General features: G+C 37.2%; 1 protein-coding gene across 2 annotated transcripts; it reads right to left on the bottom strand.

Annotated features, from left to right (window-relative positions):
* Positions 1-218: 218 nt before the first annotated feature.
* Positions 219-18,329, bottom strand: LOC306846086 (FYVE and coiled-coil domain-containing protein 1-like). 2 transcript variants are annotated; one of them, XR_013782042.1, is made up of 19 exons: positions 18,194-18,329; positions 17,604-17,704; positions 16,961-17,067; positions 15,671-15,796; positions 13,773-13,879; positions 12,708-12,851; positions 12,425-12,518; positions 8,463-10,568; positions 8,291-8,383; positions 7,703-7,821; positions 7,407-7,574; positions 7,103-7,246; positions 6,227-6,402; positions 5,908-6,034; positions 5,469-5,564; positions 2,956-3,166; positions 1,860-1,969; positions 1,588-1,768; positions 225-1,213 (listed from the first exon to the last, which is right to left on the bottom strand). XR_013782042.1 is itself a non-coding variant. In XM_079379193.1 (18 exons), exons 2-18 carry the CDS (start codon positions 17,665-17,667, stop codon positions 1,690-1,692), a joined length of 4,071 nt encoding a protein of 1,356 aa, XP_079235319.1. In that variant the 5' UTR covers positions 17,668-17,704; positions 18,194-18,329; the 3' UTR covers positions 219-1,689. The 2 variants fall into 2 exon arrangements, 1 of the variants encoding a protein (XP_079235319.1); XM_079379193.1 differs by having other exon boundaries at positions 219-1,768.
* Positions 18,330-18,356: the final 27 nt, after the last annotated feature.

Genomic DNA, 18,356 nt, shown 5'->3' on the forward strand with positions numbered 1-18,356 from the left:
TAATATTATATAAATATTACTAAAATAACATTTCAAGGTATACCCTCCATCGTATGTGTACTACTGTAAAAGTGTGTGTGTGTGTGTGTGTTTGGTCAAATGAAAGACAAAACTAGTTTCTGTTGTCATTGAATGCCTCAGATACGGTAAATTGAATTTAAACAATTAGATATCAATTGTAGGCCTGAGGGAGAAAACATTAATGGATACACAGTACACTGGGTCAAACGTAGAGTCACGCCACCAAGTAGTTTTAATTCAGCTCCATTTCAAACTAGTTGTAATATAACATTACTGTTATTTCACAACCCTTTACAGTAACTGCACATAAAAAATGACTGCTACAGTACTCTGATCAAGTGCTGTCATCAGCCTCTGAAACACATTCAGAAAGTGCAACAGTGAAGAATCAATGCTTATTATTCAAATTAAGCCATTACAAAAATTGCCATATACAATGTCCACCTTCTTCAGGCTGGAGTTATCTGTTATTGCACTGCCAATCTTATTTATGCAAAAAACACAGTCATTGAGTTATTGCTTATAAATTTTTCCCTGCTGTCAGCCGAATGAAAAAGCATTTTTTGGTTGAAAATAAACAAGACGGCCAGGAAATGGAGTTTCCTCTTATTACTGTGTACTCGTCCCTTCAGAATACAGATTATATGTCTGCAAAGTCATAGCTGACTTATGAAGCTGTGAAAAATATCTACCATGCCCGTATTATGAGAGACACACTATGCAATCTCATAAGAAAATAGATTAGTTTCCTATATTTAGATTATTTATAATTATTTTCTATTTATGTCAGCTTAAAATTCCTGATTTTTTTCCCCATCTGTTAGACTTATTTTTATTCCATATATCTAATATCCATATGTTAAAGATGTCCCTGTATGCAAGTAACCTGATGAAGTATAAGCATTTCCTTCTTATCTATATGAATAATTTCATTAAAAAACACAGTATTAAAGCTTTTCTGTAGTGCATAATGCTATAAAAACCTTTATCTATCTACTGACCACAGCAAATTTCAGGGGGCTTTCCTTCAATGAGTACTTTTTTTTTTGGCTGTCCATTTCCGAGATAAGTTTGTCAGAGATATTGTACCATTCTGGCTATTAGTGTTCGCCAAGTGTGTATTAAAATCATTCATAAAAAGGTTATGAATAAAGAGCAATCGTGCAGCTTTTGAAGTACATAGAGAGTGAATCTCACAATATGTCCAGGTCATATTTCACCCCAAAATCAAATGAACAAAAATAAGAAACTATTATTTTGCATAAGGAAGATGTATGTATTTATTTATTTAGACATACATTTTCTTGACAAATCCACACATTTCTCCCTCAAATTCTCACTAATGTAATGCATATTGAGGTTCATTTCATTTATTTTTTTAATTAGATACGTAAAGATTTTATTTACTTGCAAATATGTGATTTGATTTTTGCATGAAATAGGATAAGGGATTCGTGGAGAAAATAATGTCTTAAAATGTACTTTATTTCATTATAAAGTATAATTTCTCATTTCTTTCATTTGATTGTGGGATTTAGACATGTTTTGTGAGATTCACCATGTAACTCTTTGAAAGCAGCATTACAAGTTGGGCTTGATAAACAGCCATATTCCTGGACAAGCCATACCGTGACCTGGTACAGACACAAGTGTGTGTGATTCTATTTCCTATGAAGAACAATCACTTCCATTGCAGACCTCTGGCTTCTCTATACTCAGTTTGTACTGGACTTTCTTCGAGAGGAACCTGCAAACAGGAAGACCAAAAAAACATGAACAGAGTTTAAGAGAGAACGACAGAAGATCTGCTGGAGGAATTAACTGATCTCAGTACGAACCTTGAGAAGGAGTTGTCGAAGATAAGAGTATATTCTCCAGAGTTCCTGACCTTCAGCTGACCCTGAATTGTTTCTTTATGAGAGTTACATCTTGTCAGAGGGATCAGAACCTGAAAGATAAAAAATAGGTTTGAGGATCCATTCATTATTACACTAAGGCTGTCTGGACATCATCCTCTTCTTATCAACGCTTTGACAGGTTATACAGCAAAGGCTGCATTTATTTGATCGAAAATACAGCAAAATTGTGAAATATTATTACAATTTAAAGTGTTTTCTATTGTAATATATTTTAAAATGTACAATGTTCAGTGTCATTCTAATGATCTGCTGCTCAAGAAACATTTCTGATTATTATCAGTGTTACAAACAGTTTCTGCATTCTTTTATAATATAGAAATGTAGAAAGTTTGAAAAGAACAAAATGTATTTGAAATGGAAATATTTTACAACATTATGAATTTCTTCACTTTTGATCAATTGAATGCATTATTACTGAATAAAAATATTCATCTATTTTAATTTCATCAAATCCGACAAGCTTTTGACCGGCAGTGTCGTTTGAAATATTTAATGTAGCTTGTTTGGATATGCCTAGTAATATGATGTTTTAATATAATAATAAACATATATCTTTTGAAAAATGCATATGAAAAACATATATGAAAAAAAAATAAGTATTGTAATACCACATCTAACACTGAAATCACTAAATTCTGGGTGCAGTAACTTAACTGTTAACTAAGTGAAATCAAAGAACAAAAAGAGAAACATTGCTTCGTTTATTTCACGTGATGTGTTATACAACCTACAACATAATATAAGTCATCGACTGGTATAAATATACATAGTTAAAACATAGCTAAATTTCTAACCAGAAAACTACAAATATAGAGCCAACAGAATCAATTTTGTGTGCAAGCGTATATAAATTGGCTGGACAGCAGCGATATGACATAAGCTGGCACTTTGGCAGAGTTCATTTCCAAGCATTTTAATAGCGGGGTTGGCACATGGAGCAATAAACTGAGAAATGCTGATAAATTTATGGCAAAGGCTGTAAGCGTCACAGTGCCGTATGTCATGCGTATGTTACCTTGGCCTGTTCTGGAGGCGTATCTAGGTTCTCTCTGTAGACCACGCTGAAGGCGATGCTCTTGGGTTCGGAGGAGAAGACCCAGCTGATCGTAAAACCCGGTTGTGCAGAGGTTATGAGAATGACACTGTAACAGTTGGACCTGATGAAGAGCTCTCTGGACTTATCGCCAAACTGAACCACGTCCTCCACACTGAACGGCACAGACAGCCTGTGAAACAAAACACAATGGTGAATAAATAAATATTGCCATTCTGGATTTATTTTATTGCTACAATAATAATATTTGCATTTAGTCATTCAGCAGACGCTTTTATCCAAAGCAACTTACAAATGAGGACAATAAAAGCAATCAAAATCAACAAAAGAGCAATGATATGCAAGTGCTATAACAAGTCTCAATTAGCTTAATGCAATATACGTAGCAAAGTTTTTCTTATAGAAAAAGAATAGAGCAAGCTAGTGTTAGAGGCCTTTTTTGCTTTTGTTAATTGTATAAATAAAAAGAAAACAAATAGATAAAATACAAAAAGATTAGAAAAGCTAGTGCAATTTTTTTTTTTTAAAGAATAGAATTAGAAAAGAGAGTGCTAGAGTTAGAGGGTCAAATAAAGATGGAAGAGATGTGTTTTTAGCCGATTCTTGAAGATGGCTAAGGACTGCTCGGATAGAGTTGGGCAGGTCATTCCACCAAGAGGGAACATTTAATTTAAAAGTCTTTGGGATGGCACGATAAAGCAACATTAATTTGCAGAACGCAAGCTTCTAGAGGGTACATAAGTCTGAAGTAATGAATTTAGGTAAAGGGGTGCAGAGCCAGTGGTGGTTTTGTAGGCAAACATTAATGCTTTGAATTTTATGCGAGCAGCTATTGGTAACCAGTGCAAATTGATAGAACTTGCTGGAAGATCTGCCAAGAGAGCATTGCAGTAGTCCAGCCTGGACAGAACAAGCGCCTGATCAAGGAGTACATTTACATTTACATTTATTCGTTTAGCTGACGCTTTTATCCAAAGCGACTTACAATTGCTATATATGTCAGAGGTCGCACGCCTCTGGAGAAACTAGGGGTTAAGTGTCTTGCTCAGGGACACATTGGTGTCTCACAGTGGATTCGAACCAGGGTCTCTCACACCAAAGGCATGTGTCTTATCCACTGCGCCATCACCACCCACAAGGAGTAAAGCATGTTCCGAAAGAAAGGGCCTGATCTTCTTGATGTTAAATGAAGCAAATCTGCAGGACTGGGCAGTTTTGGCAACGTGGTCTGAGAAAGTCAGCTGATCATCAATCATAACTCCAAGATTTTTGGCTGTTTTTGAAAGAGTTATGGTTGATGTGCCTAAATGGATGGTGAAATGTGTTTGATGAAACCACAAGCAGTTCTGTCTTAGCAAGCTTGAGTTCAAGGTGGTCCTTCATCCAGCAAGAAATGTCTGTTAGACAAGCTGAGATGTGAGCAGCTATCGTCGGATTATCAGGATGGAATGAGAGGTAGAGTTGAGTGTCATCAACATAGCAGTGATATGAAAAGCCATGTTTCTGAATGACAGAGCCCAGTGATGCCATACAGACAGAGAAGAGAAGTGGTCCAAGAACTGAGCCCTGAGGCACTCCAGGACCTATCTGATAGGTAAGACTCAAACCACTGGAGTGCGGTTCCCGAGATGCCCTTTGCCAATAGGGTTGACAGGAGGATCTGGTGGTTAACAGTGTCAAAAGCAGTGGACAGATCCAGCAAGAGAAGTATTGAAGATTTGGAATCCGCTCTTGCTAGTCTTAGGGCTTCAACAACTGAGAGCAAGGTAGTCTCGGCTGAATGTCCACTTCTGAAACCAGACTGGTTGCTGTTCTGTGTGAGAATGGCAGAGACTTGGTTGAACACAGCTCATTCAAGTGTTTTTGCAATGAAAAGGGAAACCAGTCTGTAGTTCTCTAAAAGAGATGGGTTACGGGTGGGTTTCTTAAGTAATGGGGTTATACGAGCCTCTCTAAATGCTGAAAGAAAAACACCAGTGTGAAGGGATGTGTTAATGATGTGAGTGAGTGCAGGTACAACTGCAGGAGAAATAGCTTGAAGGAGATGAGATGGAATAGGATCAAGCAGAAAAGTAGTAGGATGATTAGATGAAATCTAATTATTATTACTATTACTATTAACAATTATTTTGCAAAAATCAAAAAAGGCCATCAGAATCGTTTTACAAAAATTATAAGGGCACCAGGATCCATCTTGATCGCTGTGTGTCTTACATGAATAGGAATGACAAAATATTGCAATACCAGATTTATTTTATTTAATAATAATAATAGATTTTATTCAATACTTGATTTTTTTAATAATAATAATTGTGCAAAAATCATAAGAACATCAGGATCAATCAAGAATGTGACGTGTCTTATTCACTGTCAAAACACTAGATTTATTTATTTATTTTACACCAATAATAATAATCATAACAAATAATAGTGCATAAATCATAAGGACCCATCATGAGTGTTGTGTGACTCACATCATCTCTCCAGATTTTAGCAGGCAGATCTCAGCGTCCTGAACGGAGCCAATCAGCTCATCTGAATTTTCTGTGCTGGTGATGTCACTGCTGCTTCTGCAGATATATATGCACTTACATGTCATTTCCTGTCGTATCCTTATTTAACCCGAGACTACAGACGAGTGCAAATCATAGCAAGTGACAAATGAAACTGAAACAAAGCCAGCAAGTTTCGATATTATGTTTACTTAGCAGTACATTAAGATACACTGGCAGGCACCATGTGTTCAAATCAGATTTGCTCTGATAAATGAAAATAAATCCAATGATGAAACTGAGTTCAGCTCAGCAGGAGCAAATTTAATTTTACTTCTTACTTCAGCACAAATTCAGCATGTTGTGTTAAGTGCAGACAATCTGGGTTAACATGACAGGTAGGTGTGTGTGTATTTCTCACAGCTGCTGTGTCTCTGAGGGCTGCACAGCAGTGTAGTATAAGGAGTTGCTGTCATGGACACAGTTCACTTCCTCTTCTGTGATGATGTCATATGCTGTGTCATCAGGCCGAGGGGACATCAGTGCCCCTGTGAGGACATCATTCACATTACACAATGAATTACAACCCATTATCTGAAGAAAGATCAGATGATATTCAACCAGTATGCATTTTCATTTTACATTTAAGGCATTTACAATAAATTCACAGTCAATATTAAATCACATAAAACCCTTAATGGTTGCAAAGTATGTTTGTTATGCCTTCTGTAACACCTTACCTGGGACAGGTGTGCTCGTTCGTGTGGGGCTTGATATTGGGCTGTGGGCTGAACGTAAAGGACTGCCCAGGTCCCCTTGTCCAGAACTGCGCCGATTAAAGCAGTCCTTACAACAGCGCATGTTGCTACTTGCATCACGAACAAGGCAGTGATAACAGAATGGGCGACCACAGAACCTGCTCAAAACATAGAAAATACAAATATATACATGACCGTTTAAATGTCCAGTGGGAGTAAAGCATCTAGAATTTTAAAAAAGATTTAAATTTCAAAAATCTCTATTTTTGACCAAATAAATGCAGCCTTGTGAGCATAAGAGACATCTTTCAAAATCATTAAAAAATCTATAGTGTAGTGTTGTGTAGCTATATTTATTTTTTAATGATATAGGCTAATAATATTATTCTTTTATGTCTACATACAACAACAATCAAAAACAGAGCAAATAGTCAACAAAATTTGTAATAACTTTTAAAATATTATATTACAACTATTTGCCAATATTATGCTACAACGATGTGTTTTGTAGTTAAAAACAAGCTGCTCTAATCAGATGGATGATTTACCAATCAGAGCAAGTTGGGGGTGGGATAAGTATATTGAATGTTTACAATAGTAACTTTAACAACTGTCACCACAAAAATCAGATGAAACCCTTATGAAGGCCTTGTCCATTTATCTTAAATCCTAAATTTAACATTATATATATAAAAACAACATGACAACCTTTGTCAAACACAGCTTGGACAAAATGACCTGTCACTGGCAATTTCAAGGGTAAAAAAGTAGTAAATACTCCATTGCCTCTAGCTACTGAATGCAAGAAGAACATAATTTACCAAAAATGCCATTTCCCTTTAAAGTTTTACCCCTGACCTGCAGCTATGCTTGCGCAGCATCCAAGTGAAGTGGCTGTGGCAACTCAGACAGTATGTGACATCTCTGTCTGTCTGTTCCTCAGCTCTCTGTTTCTGTTCAAACTCCAGTGCATCAGACTTCTGCCATAAAGCATCTTTGTCCCTACAGGGGGTGCCAGAGTTCTATGAAAAACTACTTGCAACAATTTAGCAGATACAGGAATTTTCAAATGCATTTCTTTGGGTTGTAGGGAACATATACTGTATTCTGATGTGTTAGAAAAGTGGAAAACCATGGTAGGTAACTACTGTGTATAAGTCACCTTATGAGCTCAATGAGCCTCTCCTCCAGATTCTTTTTGGTACGATAAAGGTCATCTATCTCAGAAGACATCTTCAGTTCAATGGCTTGTGTCTCCATCGCACTTCTGCTTAAGTTTACACCCAGTTCATTACAGGACTTCTGAGTAAGAGCCAGTTCCTCCTCAGCTCTGACAAAAAATAAGAATCAGGCCAGCGGATGTTCAAAACAACTAGTAGAAACTGAAAACCCTCCTACATGTTAGTACTGCATTTTTAATGTATGGACCAGCTCAAAAGCAGTAGAGAAATCTCTTACCTTGTTATGTCCACTCTAAGGCTTTTTATCTGTTCCTCTTTCTGATTAATTACAGTTTCAGAATCATCAATGAGGGCATTTTTCTTTTCGATCATCTGACTGTAATCACTGTTGACAGACTTTTAAACACAAGGAAACATAAGGATGCAAAAATGTGTTGATTTTCCTGCATTTAAAATACTACTGATTTAAATAATTAGGGTTGGGGATCTTTAACCACCTCAACATTTACTTTAGAGTCTAACATGCTTAATACTTTAAACAAAAATGTCAATATCATTATGATTGGAGATGCTAAAAAAGCAGAGCAACATGTCGAAATGTCTCAAAGGCATCCATCTAGAGCACATTTGCATACAAAAACTATTAAAAAGCAGCGCAGTGGAACGAAAAAGCATGTTCCACATGAACAGCCCCAAAACTAGGTTGTTTAACAGTTGCCAGAATTATAGCAAACTATTCAATGCATCAATATAGGGTAGATTTGATTCATTCACAGGTTGGTGTTTATCATTCATCTTAGGTAATGAAATGGCAAGTAATGTGAATTGGCCTCAACAGCCATCTATGGTAATAAGATCAAGATACCTCAAGCTCCAAAACGTTGGACTCAAGGCTTGAGACTTTCTCTACTTCATTCTCCAGCCTCTTCCTTAATGCATCCAGTTCCTCATTCAGACCCTTCAGAAAGACATCCATAAACAGCCTGAACAAAACAGAACAAAACCAACCAACCTATGAGATTTTTTACTTCAATTACCTGCACTTGATTTTGATGGTGCACAGCTTCATCGCTCAACTGGGACCTCAGTGTATCCACTTCCCTTTGTCGTATCTCTTGGACACTTTTGGCTTCTTCTTCCACTTTTTCAAGTCTCTCCTGCAACTTCTGCATGGCTTCTGGGAGTCCTTCAGTCTGCTTTAGCTGCTCTTGGAGTCTTGCATTATCTTTTCTCAAGGCCTCCATTGAATCACTTCGAGTTTCCACCTCTTCCTGCGCCTCCATCTGTAGCTCCTGTAGTTTGGTAGAAAGCTCTTCCCATCGCAACTGTGCCTCCTCGTTCTGTCCCGTCAGCATGCAAACGTGAACCCCAAGCTCTGCTGTCTCAGTGTTGGCCCTGTGTAAGGCCTCACAAGCCTCTCCATTCTCAAGTGCAAGGGTGCTGTTCTGCGTCTTCAACATGTGAAGCTCTTCCCTCACGGCAGTCAGGTTTGTTTGGATTTCTGCCCGCACATGGGCCTCCATATCCCTCTCCTTTACCAGAGCGTTCTCTCTTTCTCGGCAACGCAGCAGTTCCTCCACATGCCTACGGTTTAGCTCCTCCACCTGGGATTTTAGTTGCTCCGTCTGAGCCCGGAGATCTTCTCTGGAAGCTTCCGTCACTTCCTGCAGAGCCTGGATCTTTATTTTCTCCTCTGAGCTCACCAATAGCTGCGACCGGAGCTCCATGACCTCTTCCTGGAGTCTAGAAACCTCCTTCATGTTGAGTTCAAGTTGGGCCTCAGCCAGAGCCAACCTTAAAGTGGATTCTCCATTATCTGTTCTTGAGGATTCATTAGCCTCCCGAAGGTGAATAGAAGTCGCCTTCTTGTTCTCCTGGACTGCAGGTCTCTCATTTAGTTCTTCCAGGCTTATTATACTATTCTCTCCAAGTTGTTTGATTTCGGTTTCCTCGCTGTTCGCCTGGCCATTCTGTATGCACTCCTCAAGATTTTGGTTATCCACTGTCAGCCCAGCTGACTCTAATCTGGTTCTCAGTTGCTTCTCAGAGGCCTGTGTGGTAATCAGTTCTCTTTCTAGAGCGGTCTTGGCTTGCACCAGCTCCTTGCTGCACTCTTCATTTCTCTTCACTGTTTGGATCAGCTTGGCATTGATCTCCATTAAACTTGTGCACTGGTTCTTGTACTCTTCCAGTTTCTTGGCTTGTGTTTGGAAGCTCTGACTCTCCGAGGTCAACCGCTGATTGAGATTCTCCAGTTGCCGGATCTTTTGGGCAACAGAGGACAACTCAGTCACCTTTGCATTTAGTTGTTCTTCAAGCATGCTTTTATGTTGTAGCTCCTCTTCTATCCTTTTCTTGTGCTCCTCCAGTTGACCGTCCTTGGTCTCCAGTGCTCTCTGCATGTCCTGCAGCTGAGTCCGTAGGTTCCCCGTTTCCCGCTCCTTCAGAGAAAGTGCTCCTTGAAGGCGGTTGATGGTCATCTGCAGGTCATCAGCCTGCTGCATTGCAGTTGTTTGGTCTTTGTCGGCAGACACTCTACAAGTTTCCAGTTTGTTTTCCATCTCCTTTAGTTTCTCTTCCTGAAGCTTCAGCTCCTGGGCAAGTCTCGCCTGATCTTCCCTTTCTCGTTTATACTCAATCCTCTCTTCCTCAACCTCCTTTAACTTGGTCAGGAGCTCTTGGATCTTCCAGGCCGAGTCGCAGTAGTTGGCGGCCTGCTGTCCTTTTTCGCTCAGAGCTCCATCGAGTTTTACTAGCAACTCCATGTTTCTGTTCTCTGCAATGCTCAGTTTGGCTTCTAGGTTGCGTTCTGATGTCTCTGGAGCCTCCAGTCCCTGTATGGTAGTATGGAGGCAATCTGTGAACTCTCTAACAGCTTTCACCACCGCCTGATCTTCTTCTTTCTCTTGATTAGGAACATGAGCCAAGAGTTGCCCCTGTAGGTCTTTGACCACGCCCTTTAGATCAGCTGCTTCATTGGTGAGTTGCCTGATCTTCTCTTGGAGCTCTTGTTGTCTCACCTCTGACTGGTCAAGCTCAATGCGCAGGTCCTCAGAAGCACTACAGGACAACTCACCTAATTCCCCGAGATCACCTAAAAGACTTGAGCCAAAATCTTGGCCTGGAAGAAACTCTTGAGCTTGCTGCATGAGGGAAAAGAGATTTAAATTAATTGACAGCGACTATGTGACTGCATAGCATTAGGTAAACAAATCTAAACCCAAAAAAAAGAAGAAAAAAAACAAAATGCATTCACTCACATTGGTCTATTTGTCAATACTGACATATCAAAATACTGGTATTGTGGTATTAAATTGCAAATTAGATTGGTGGTACAAACAAAGGAAAATAGGCAAAAGCATATAACAAAATCATTAAAACAATATAAAATAGTATTATATATTAGGGCTGGTCCAAATACCATTTTTTGAGCTTTGAAGCTTCGATAGTAATCAACACTGAATATTCGAAGCTTCGGAGGGAGGGGCTGAACATATTCTTCTCTCTAATAAATGCAGGAATCTCTGTGCGTCTGTCTGTCTGTTTGCATTTTTATTGTGTCGAGAACCGTTCATCCAGTGACTTCAACAGTGGCAGGTGTGGCAGAACAGCGCGAGCCGGAAGCGGTGCGCTTCACGAGGGCAGGGCTTATATGCTCAGAGAATAGACACTGCACTTCATTTATCTTGTGATACAAAACACACACAGGTCTGTTAAGAGCAATACTTTTAATAAGGTAGCCCAGTGCTTAATTTGTAAATTGAGAGGTCCCAGAATAAAGCGTGCAGTTGCTTTTATAGGGTTCGTACGGTCATGAAAAACCTGGAAAAGCTATGAAATTTTAAAACAGCAATTTCTAGGCCTGGAAAAGTTCTGTAAAAGTCATGGAATTTTACTTCACAAATCTCTGTATAATAGAGTTATATTTAATCAGGTCATGAATTTGTGTGTATATCGCATAGTTTTACTCATTCCTGCAGCTTTCGAGTTTGTAATGAGGGAAATTCCTGCAAACGTTTATTGAATATAGCATGTAGGTTAGATGAGTGAATAAATCCACACAAAATATCAGATTAAATCAGTCATTTGAAAACAGCATGAGTGATTCAGCTGTATCGTGTCTTCTCTTTTTCACTCTCTCAAAGCGGCTTCACATCGGCGCATCTCGTCCGCACTACAAGAGCTACTGCACGCTGACCCAAGACTTTCGCTCACATCTCGGGACAGTTGACTGAAAGAAAACACATGCATCGCATTCGGTTTTGTGATAGCAGAGGGTCCGTTCACATGCTGCGTCTTTTGTGCGCTTAAGTTCATTATTTCAAATGTAGATGTGCGGCAAGCGGGCTCATATATGCATGCTAAAGGTCAGCACGAACGTCTTTCATTGGCGAACGGTCTGTTGCTGGTGCAGATGTTCAGCCAGGCGGCGGACAAGTTGAGAACCTTTTCGCAGGGGATGCCAGGTGTGCGAAAAAAAAAAGAAGGATATTCGAATCTCAAAATTGAAAATCGAATGCAAACCCACCGAACGAATATTCTGGTCCAGCCCTAATATATATATATATATATATATATATATATATATATATATATATATATATATATACACACACACACACACACACACACACACACACACACGCATATACATATATATACATACATATATATATATATACATATATATAATACACATACATATAAAACCTATACAAAATATTAATAGATACTGTCAATATAGTATATAAATAATAATGAAATAACACTGCTCTATAGTGGAGAGTTAGGTACTGTACTTTTTTGGGGTAAATAATGAAACACATTACTTTTTAAAGCTAGAAAAAGAAACAGAACGAATAAATTAACTGATAAATCTGCCAATGTGTATTTATGTTTATTATATATTAGGTACAGAACCAGAGATAAGGATATAAACAGAAGAGATCCTTTTAATGATGTTTCTAAAGTCTAAGGTGTTTCTAATGTGTTACCAAACCTGTGAATAACTGCTAACCAGACTGTTGACACTAGAGCAGCGACTGGGTGGTTTCCACACATGGGCGGGTGAGATAGCTGATCCCAGAGTCTTTCTGTATGTGTGATGTGCAAATAAAAACCATGTCATTTGTTTTGCTAACATTAGTTCATTCACAGCTTATGTATGCTGTAATGTTGCTATTAAATCTGCAAAATACAACCGCTTAAACGTCTTACAGTCTAAATGTGTTGCAATAGGGACTTTACTATTGTAACACATGGGTTGAATTCTCATGAATTACCTTGCAAAAGTGGGCCAGTCAGAGTCAAGGTCGTGACCTCGGGATGCTACATCAAAATGGACCTCATTGAGTTCATACAGGTGGTTGATGATATCAGTCTTCAGATGGGACTTCAGGAAGGGACTGCGTTCATAATACCACTCACTGTGAATAACAAACAAAAATCATTGACCACTTGTAAACAAGACTGGAGAGAGAAGTTATAACTTGTGCATTTCTAAATTTAAATTTAGCTTTGCATTTGTAATATAACAAAAAATACTGGAATTTGGATAACTGTGTTGTAAGAACTATAATAAAAAAATCGCTGACATTACATGTATGCATGCTACTTTGAGACAAGATGTTTCTTGTTGCAGAGAAGTGAAAGCGGAGGGAGGAAGAGAAATTAATGTGTGGATGAGTTCGCACTGAATCTACACTTTCAGGTCTGTTAAAAAAAAGTAGCTTTGCATTAATGCATTAAGATTCTCTATTCAAATGACTATGTTGTGTCATGCAAAAACAAAATAGATACAAATTACTGTTAAAATTAATTATTTGCAATTAATTGTAGACTAATTTGCTGAAATCTAAACCTTCTAAAGTTGGCCAGCAGAGCATGCAACACTTCATGCATACGCTTTGTTTTCGCGTGACATTTTGACCACACTTTAAAGCCAAATGTGGTTGCAGTTTCCACCAAAATGGTTGTTTACATGTCTGATTGTAAGTCTGAGGCATACATGCACATCAGTTTTATTTTAGTGTTATTTTTAGTGTTATTTTATTTTTTTTGCTTTTTAAATATTTATTCTTTATTACTTTATATGTTTTTTTTTCAGTTTTAGTTTTAGTTATTGTGGAACATCAAGTTAAACTAAATTAAAATGAGAAATAGTGCCTTGGAAACTACTGCTAGTAAAAATCTTTAGTATTTAAGTTCATGTCAAATCATAAACATTTTACTAGTCACTTACTGAAAATACAAATGATTTTTGTACTTTAGCAAAGCTATGTATTTGGAGCAATGCATCAATCATCCTGTACAAGTTCGCACTAAGATGTTTTTGTTGAATATATTACCATGTGGTTTTGTAGTTCATAAGACATTGCTGAAGAGTGTCTGCCAGCCTTTGGTGCACCAGACAGTAGCGAATGAAAGCCCGTCCTTTTCCTAATGATGTCTTCAGCTAAAATCACACAAAGTAAACAAAAAGGCCTTGCATTTAATAAGGATTAGCATGTTTTGAAATGAGACCCGAGCATGAAATATGTTCCGGTTAACTTTGTATAAATTACACAATTTCTGTTTGACCACAACACTACAGCTTCTCATTTTGTTGATCACATCTGAAAAACACACAAGGTTCTTATGATATTGGAATGAGATGACATGTTGCATAACGATAACAACACGTATGAACATCACAAAAGAGCAAGAAATGGCTGACAATCATTTTTGAGAGTTCAAAGGTTAGTGTGCAGATTATCTGCTTAATCATAAACATCACTATATTATAGTTCATGTTAATTCATTATTTTGCATTTTTATTCCTTTTTTGTATAAAACCATCAAACTGATGGCAGTCTGCTCAAATAATGAATCAAGAAAAGATTCTGATTCTGTTATGTTGATTTGGCACACTGATTATGAAGGTGAAGCTGAGTGCACTGCATCATGGGATACAGTATTCAATGCAGTGTGATCTGGTTTTATGCTGTATATTTGGGCAAATGCAGTAATATGTCATTTCTGTATTTCATACACTAAATACTGTACCTAGTATGCTACACAGTGCATGCTGTAAAATACTGTTTGAGAAGGTATGGTAATATGCCAATCTAAACACAAACAATGTCTGTCAGTGGGACAGCAGATGGAGGATTACAGTGGGTGGGTGACCAAAGAGCATAAGGACACCAGATGGAAAACGTACACTACAGCTGATGCTGGATTTCTGGATTTGTGACTCACAAAAAGCAGCGTTTCAGTACAAAATGAATTCTGAAGACTTTTTGTATGCATTAGTAAAAGTTGTTCTTGAAATTAGAAAAAAAGGTTGCCCTAATAATAATGAAATTATAATCTGAGTAATACAAGTTAATGTCTTAAACTGATTATATCGGGAACAGTACACAAAGAGAATGATCACCTTTAATCTATACAGTATAAGTGAGTTTGAAAAAAATCTGCATGTTGTGGGTGACTGCTAGGTGGTTTTTAGGGTGTTCCGGGTGGTTTCTTACAGACTAAGATCCAAAAATGAGTCAAAAAAAGCTCTACACTATAATATTCTCTCAGGTCCCTCCTTCAATCTATGTGAAAAGTCAAGTATGGTCAATTAAAAAAAGTAACAGCACACATCTACAGGCATCTTCAACAAGCTACAGAATTTAAAGTACTATGTCAGTAGCACAAACGATGCAGGATAAGATGCACGGCAAAATTTGATACTTAAAGTTTAATACTAAAGCTTAATAGTTGACATTTACATTTACATGTATGCATTTAGCAGACGCTTTTATCCAAGTGCATTACAGTACTATACATTTTTTGTCAGTATGTGTGTTCCCTGGGAATTGAACCCATGACCTAACACAATGCTCTACCACTGAGCCACAGGAACTGGAAGTTTACGTAATACTTAAGTTCCATATTTTAGCTTAGTGGTCGTCTCCCACAGTGTGCCTTTTTAAAGGAATAACATGTCTGTCTGTATAATGTAGTCTCTACTGCTAGTCGAATGCCTATAACACATGACCAACCTGAGGCTGAGTGTCACTGCTTCCTGCTTCAAACCCTCCAGAGAGGTGCAGATAAAAAACGGATGTAAAAAAAACAACAAAAAAAAACACCTCAGAAAACCAGCAACATGAAAGTGCAAAAGACAAATGAGAAGGTAGTCTGGAGCCAAACACGCACTGGCTGGGCTGAAGAGATGAGTTTTATAGCAGAGTTTTGGGCTCGTGCAGTGGATTACCTCGGGGGTTGATTTGACAAAGCGAATGCCATCATTAGCTCCTTTAATCTTGGCCAAGCAGTCACAGAAATAGTCCCAGTAGTCTTTCCTGCTGCCCAGAAATGTGGTTCTCTCTTTCTGGTCAAACTGGACACAAGTGTCAACATGTTAATCTCAAAGTAGCTCTAAACATGATGTCTTGTTAAATATGAATGCGGAGATCCCCAGTCATCCAGGTCACCATCATATTAATGTTAAACAACAAGAAACTAGTTCATTGGTAACATTTTGGTGACATTGGTCATTTTCACAGGAGATTCTATAGTAACACTCTTGACTAGTTGCTTATTAGCATTCATATTACTAGAATATTAGCCATTTATTAGTACAAATTAAGCCCATATTAATGCCTTATTCTACATGACCTTATTCTACACCCCTAATCCTACCCAATACCTAAACTTACCTAAACCTAAACCTTAATAAGCAGCAAATTAGGAATTTATTGAGGGAAAAGTCGTAGTTAATTGTGAATAAGTGTTCCCTATTTTCTTTACTGATTGTGAGCAGAAATCTGCAGAATTGATATACATTGCAGTTTTACTATAACTATTTTGGGTAACTGAAATCAAATTGAAAAATAGATATAAATATTACACAAAAAACTTAAAAAAAAATTAGAAATGCTGCCTTGGCAACTAACTGAACTACAAGTTGTAAATCAAGTAGTAAAATCATTAAAACTCAAACTGAAATAAAAATTAAATAATTAAAGCTACTGTATATAATAACAATGGCAAAAGCACGTATCAAAATTTCTAAAACTTAAATTAAAATGAAAATTTAAAATATAAAAGAGTTCATTCAAAATATTGATAAATACTATAACAGTATTTAAATAATACTTAAAAACTCAATTAAATCAAAATAAATGTCAAATTAAAATGTATTTAACCAATTAGTTAAATAATGAAATTATGTCCACTGGTTCATAATAAGTGCAGTAAATGAGCAATTTTATGTTTGTTTGTTTTTTCCTCCACAAAATAATTGGACCCTTTTTAAATTGTTCAAATGTGCACTATATACTATTATTGATAGATAATATTTAAATCAAATCAGTGAAGACACAAAAGTCAAGGATGTATAGAACTTTGTGAATGACAACTGTTACAATTCTGTAGAAATTTCTGCAGATTTCTTTAGCTGCAGATTACATGCTGGCCTAGGTATAACTTCAAGAAAGAGTTCCTGATGAACAAAGAAAACTCAAGCATTAAATGTAAAACGGCCTTAAAGACGGTGCCGTACCTGCAGTAGGTACTCCAGTTTATAGCAGAACTTGTGAAGGCTGGAGCTGTCATCGGTGATGGGTTCGCCATTCTCACAATGTTCTTTGCTCAACTCAGAAACTGCATCTGCACAAACATATTTGAATCTGAGCTCCAGCAGGGTGTTTAAATGGTAAGCAGTGCAATATAGATTCAAACATATTATTTGTACAGTCTAAAAAGGCTTGGTTTTATTTTATAGGAAACTGTATTAACATTTTAGATTTGGGTTCAACCATTTTCCAAATTTCAAAAACATTTGAGGATCTCCATGACTTATGAAGTTCTGGAAATCACAAGTTTATGTTTTTTCTAGATATCTCTATGTATCTCTTGAGTAATTAACTGCATGTCACAATTATAAGAATTATTAATACTGAATATTCAACACCAGAGGATCAAATTTCAAAGATCATGATCACAACTATAACTACACATGGAGATACATGCTTGCTGAATACCTAGATATGACTACATTTCATGTCCTGTGATAACAGAGGATTCAGAATATATGGGGAGATTTTGCGGTGTCTCTAGTATGAGCTAAAAAAAAAAAAAAATCACAGTGTCAGGAGACTGATGAGTGCACATGCAAATACATCACACTGAGTGTGTGATTTTACCATGCAAATCTCTGATTATCCTCTGCAGCTGATTTTCTCCCACTGTACTCATGGTAGGCTGCATGTGTTAGTGTGGATGATTCATAAAGTCAACATTATGCCTGTAAAAGCAAAGGGAAAAAACAAGGTTGCACTAAAAGAATAAAGACAACAATAAAACAGTAAACTGTAACAGTTTATGATGGTATAGGAAGCAATGTGATAAAAAGCAACAACAACAACCCATACTTTTACCAATTTAATTCTAAACGTATTTGTATCATAAGATAAAACTAATAATATAGTGGAGTAATATTGTGTTGTGACCAGTTTTGTGTGTCTGCACTTGAGTTTTACTTTTGTTTCACAGCCCAAAATTCACAATTCCTTACAAAAATATTATGATTACAGACTAAACTATAAATCATATTTGTAATACTTAAATATTATAATGAGACTAGGTAGACAGACGCACCTGTTAAACTTTAACGTTACAACTTTAGCGTTTTATCACATTTCTGCCACAACCGTCAACCTATCGTCAGTATAAACTAATTTATATTTGATGAACATGTGTATATAATGACAAATAGATGAAAATAAAGACATACTTAATACAGAAAGATGAACTTCCTCATCGATTATTTACAGTTCAACCCTCCGTGCTGCCATTAGAGGGGCGGTACTAAGATTGACTGACAGCAAGCTAATCCAATCAGAGGCGAAACCGGAACACTAGACTCCTTCAGAGCGCACTATGTGTGGTTGAGCGAT

The sequence above is a fragment of the Barbus barbus genome (genome assembly GCF_936440315.1).
Source record: "Barbus barbus genome assembly, chromosome: 26".
NCBI lineage: Eukaryota > Metazoa > Chordata > Actinopteri > Cypriniformes > Cyprinidae > Barbus > Barbus barbus.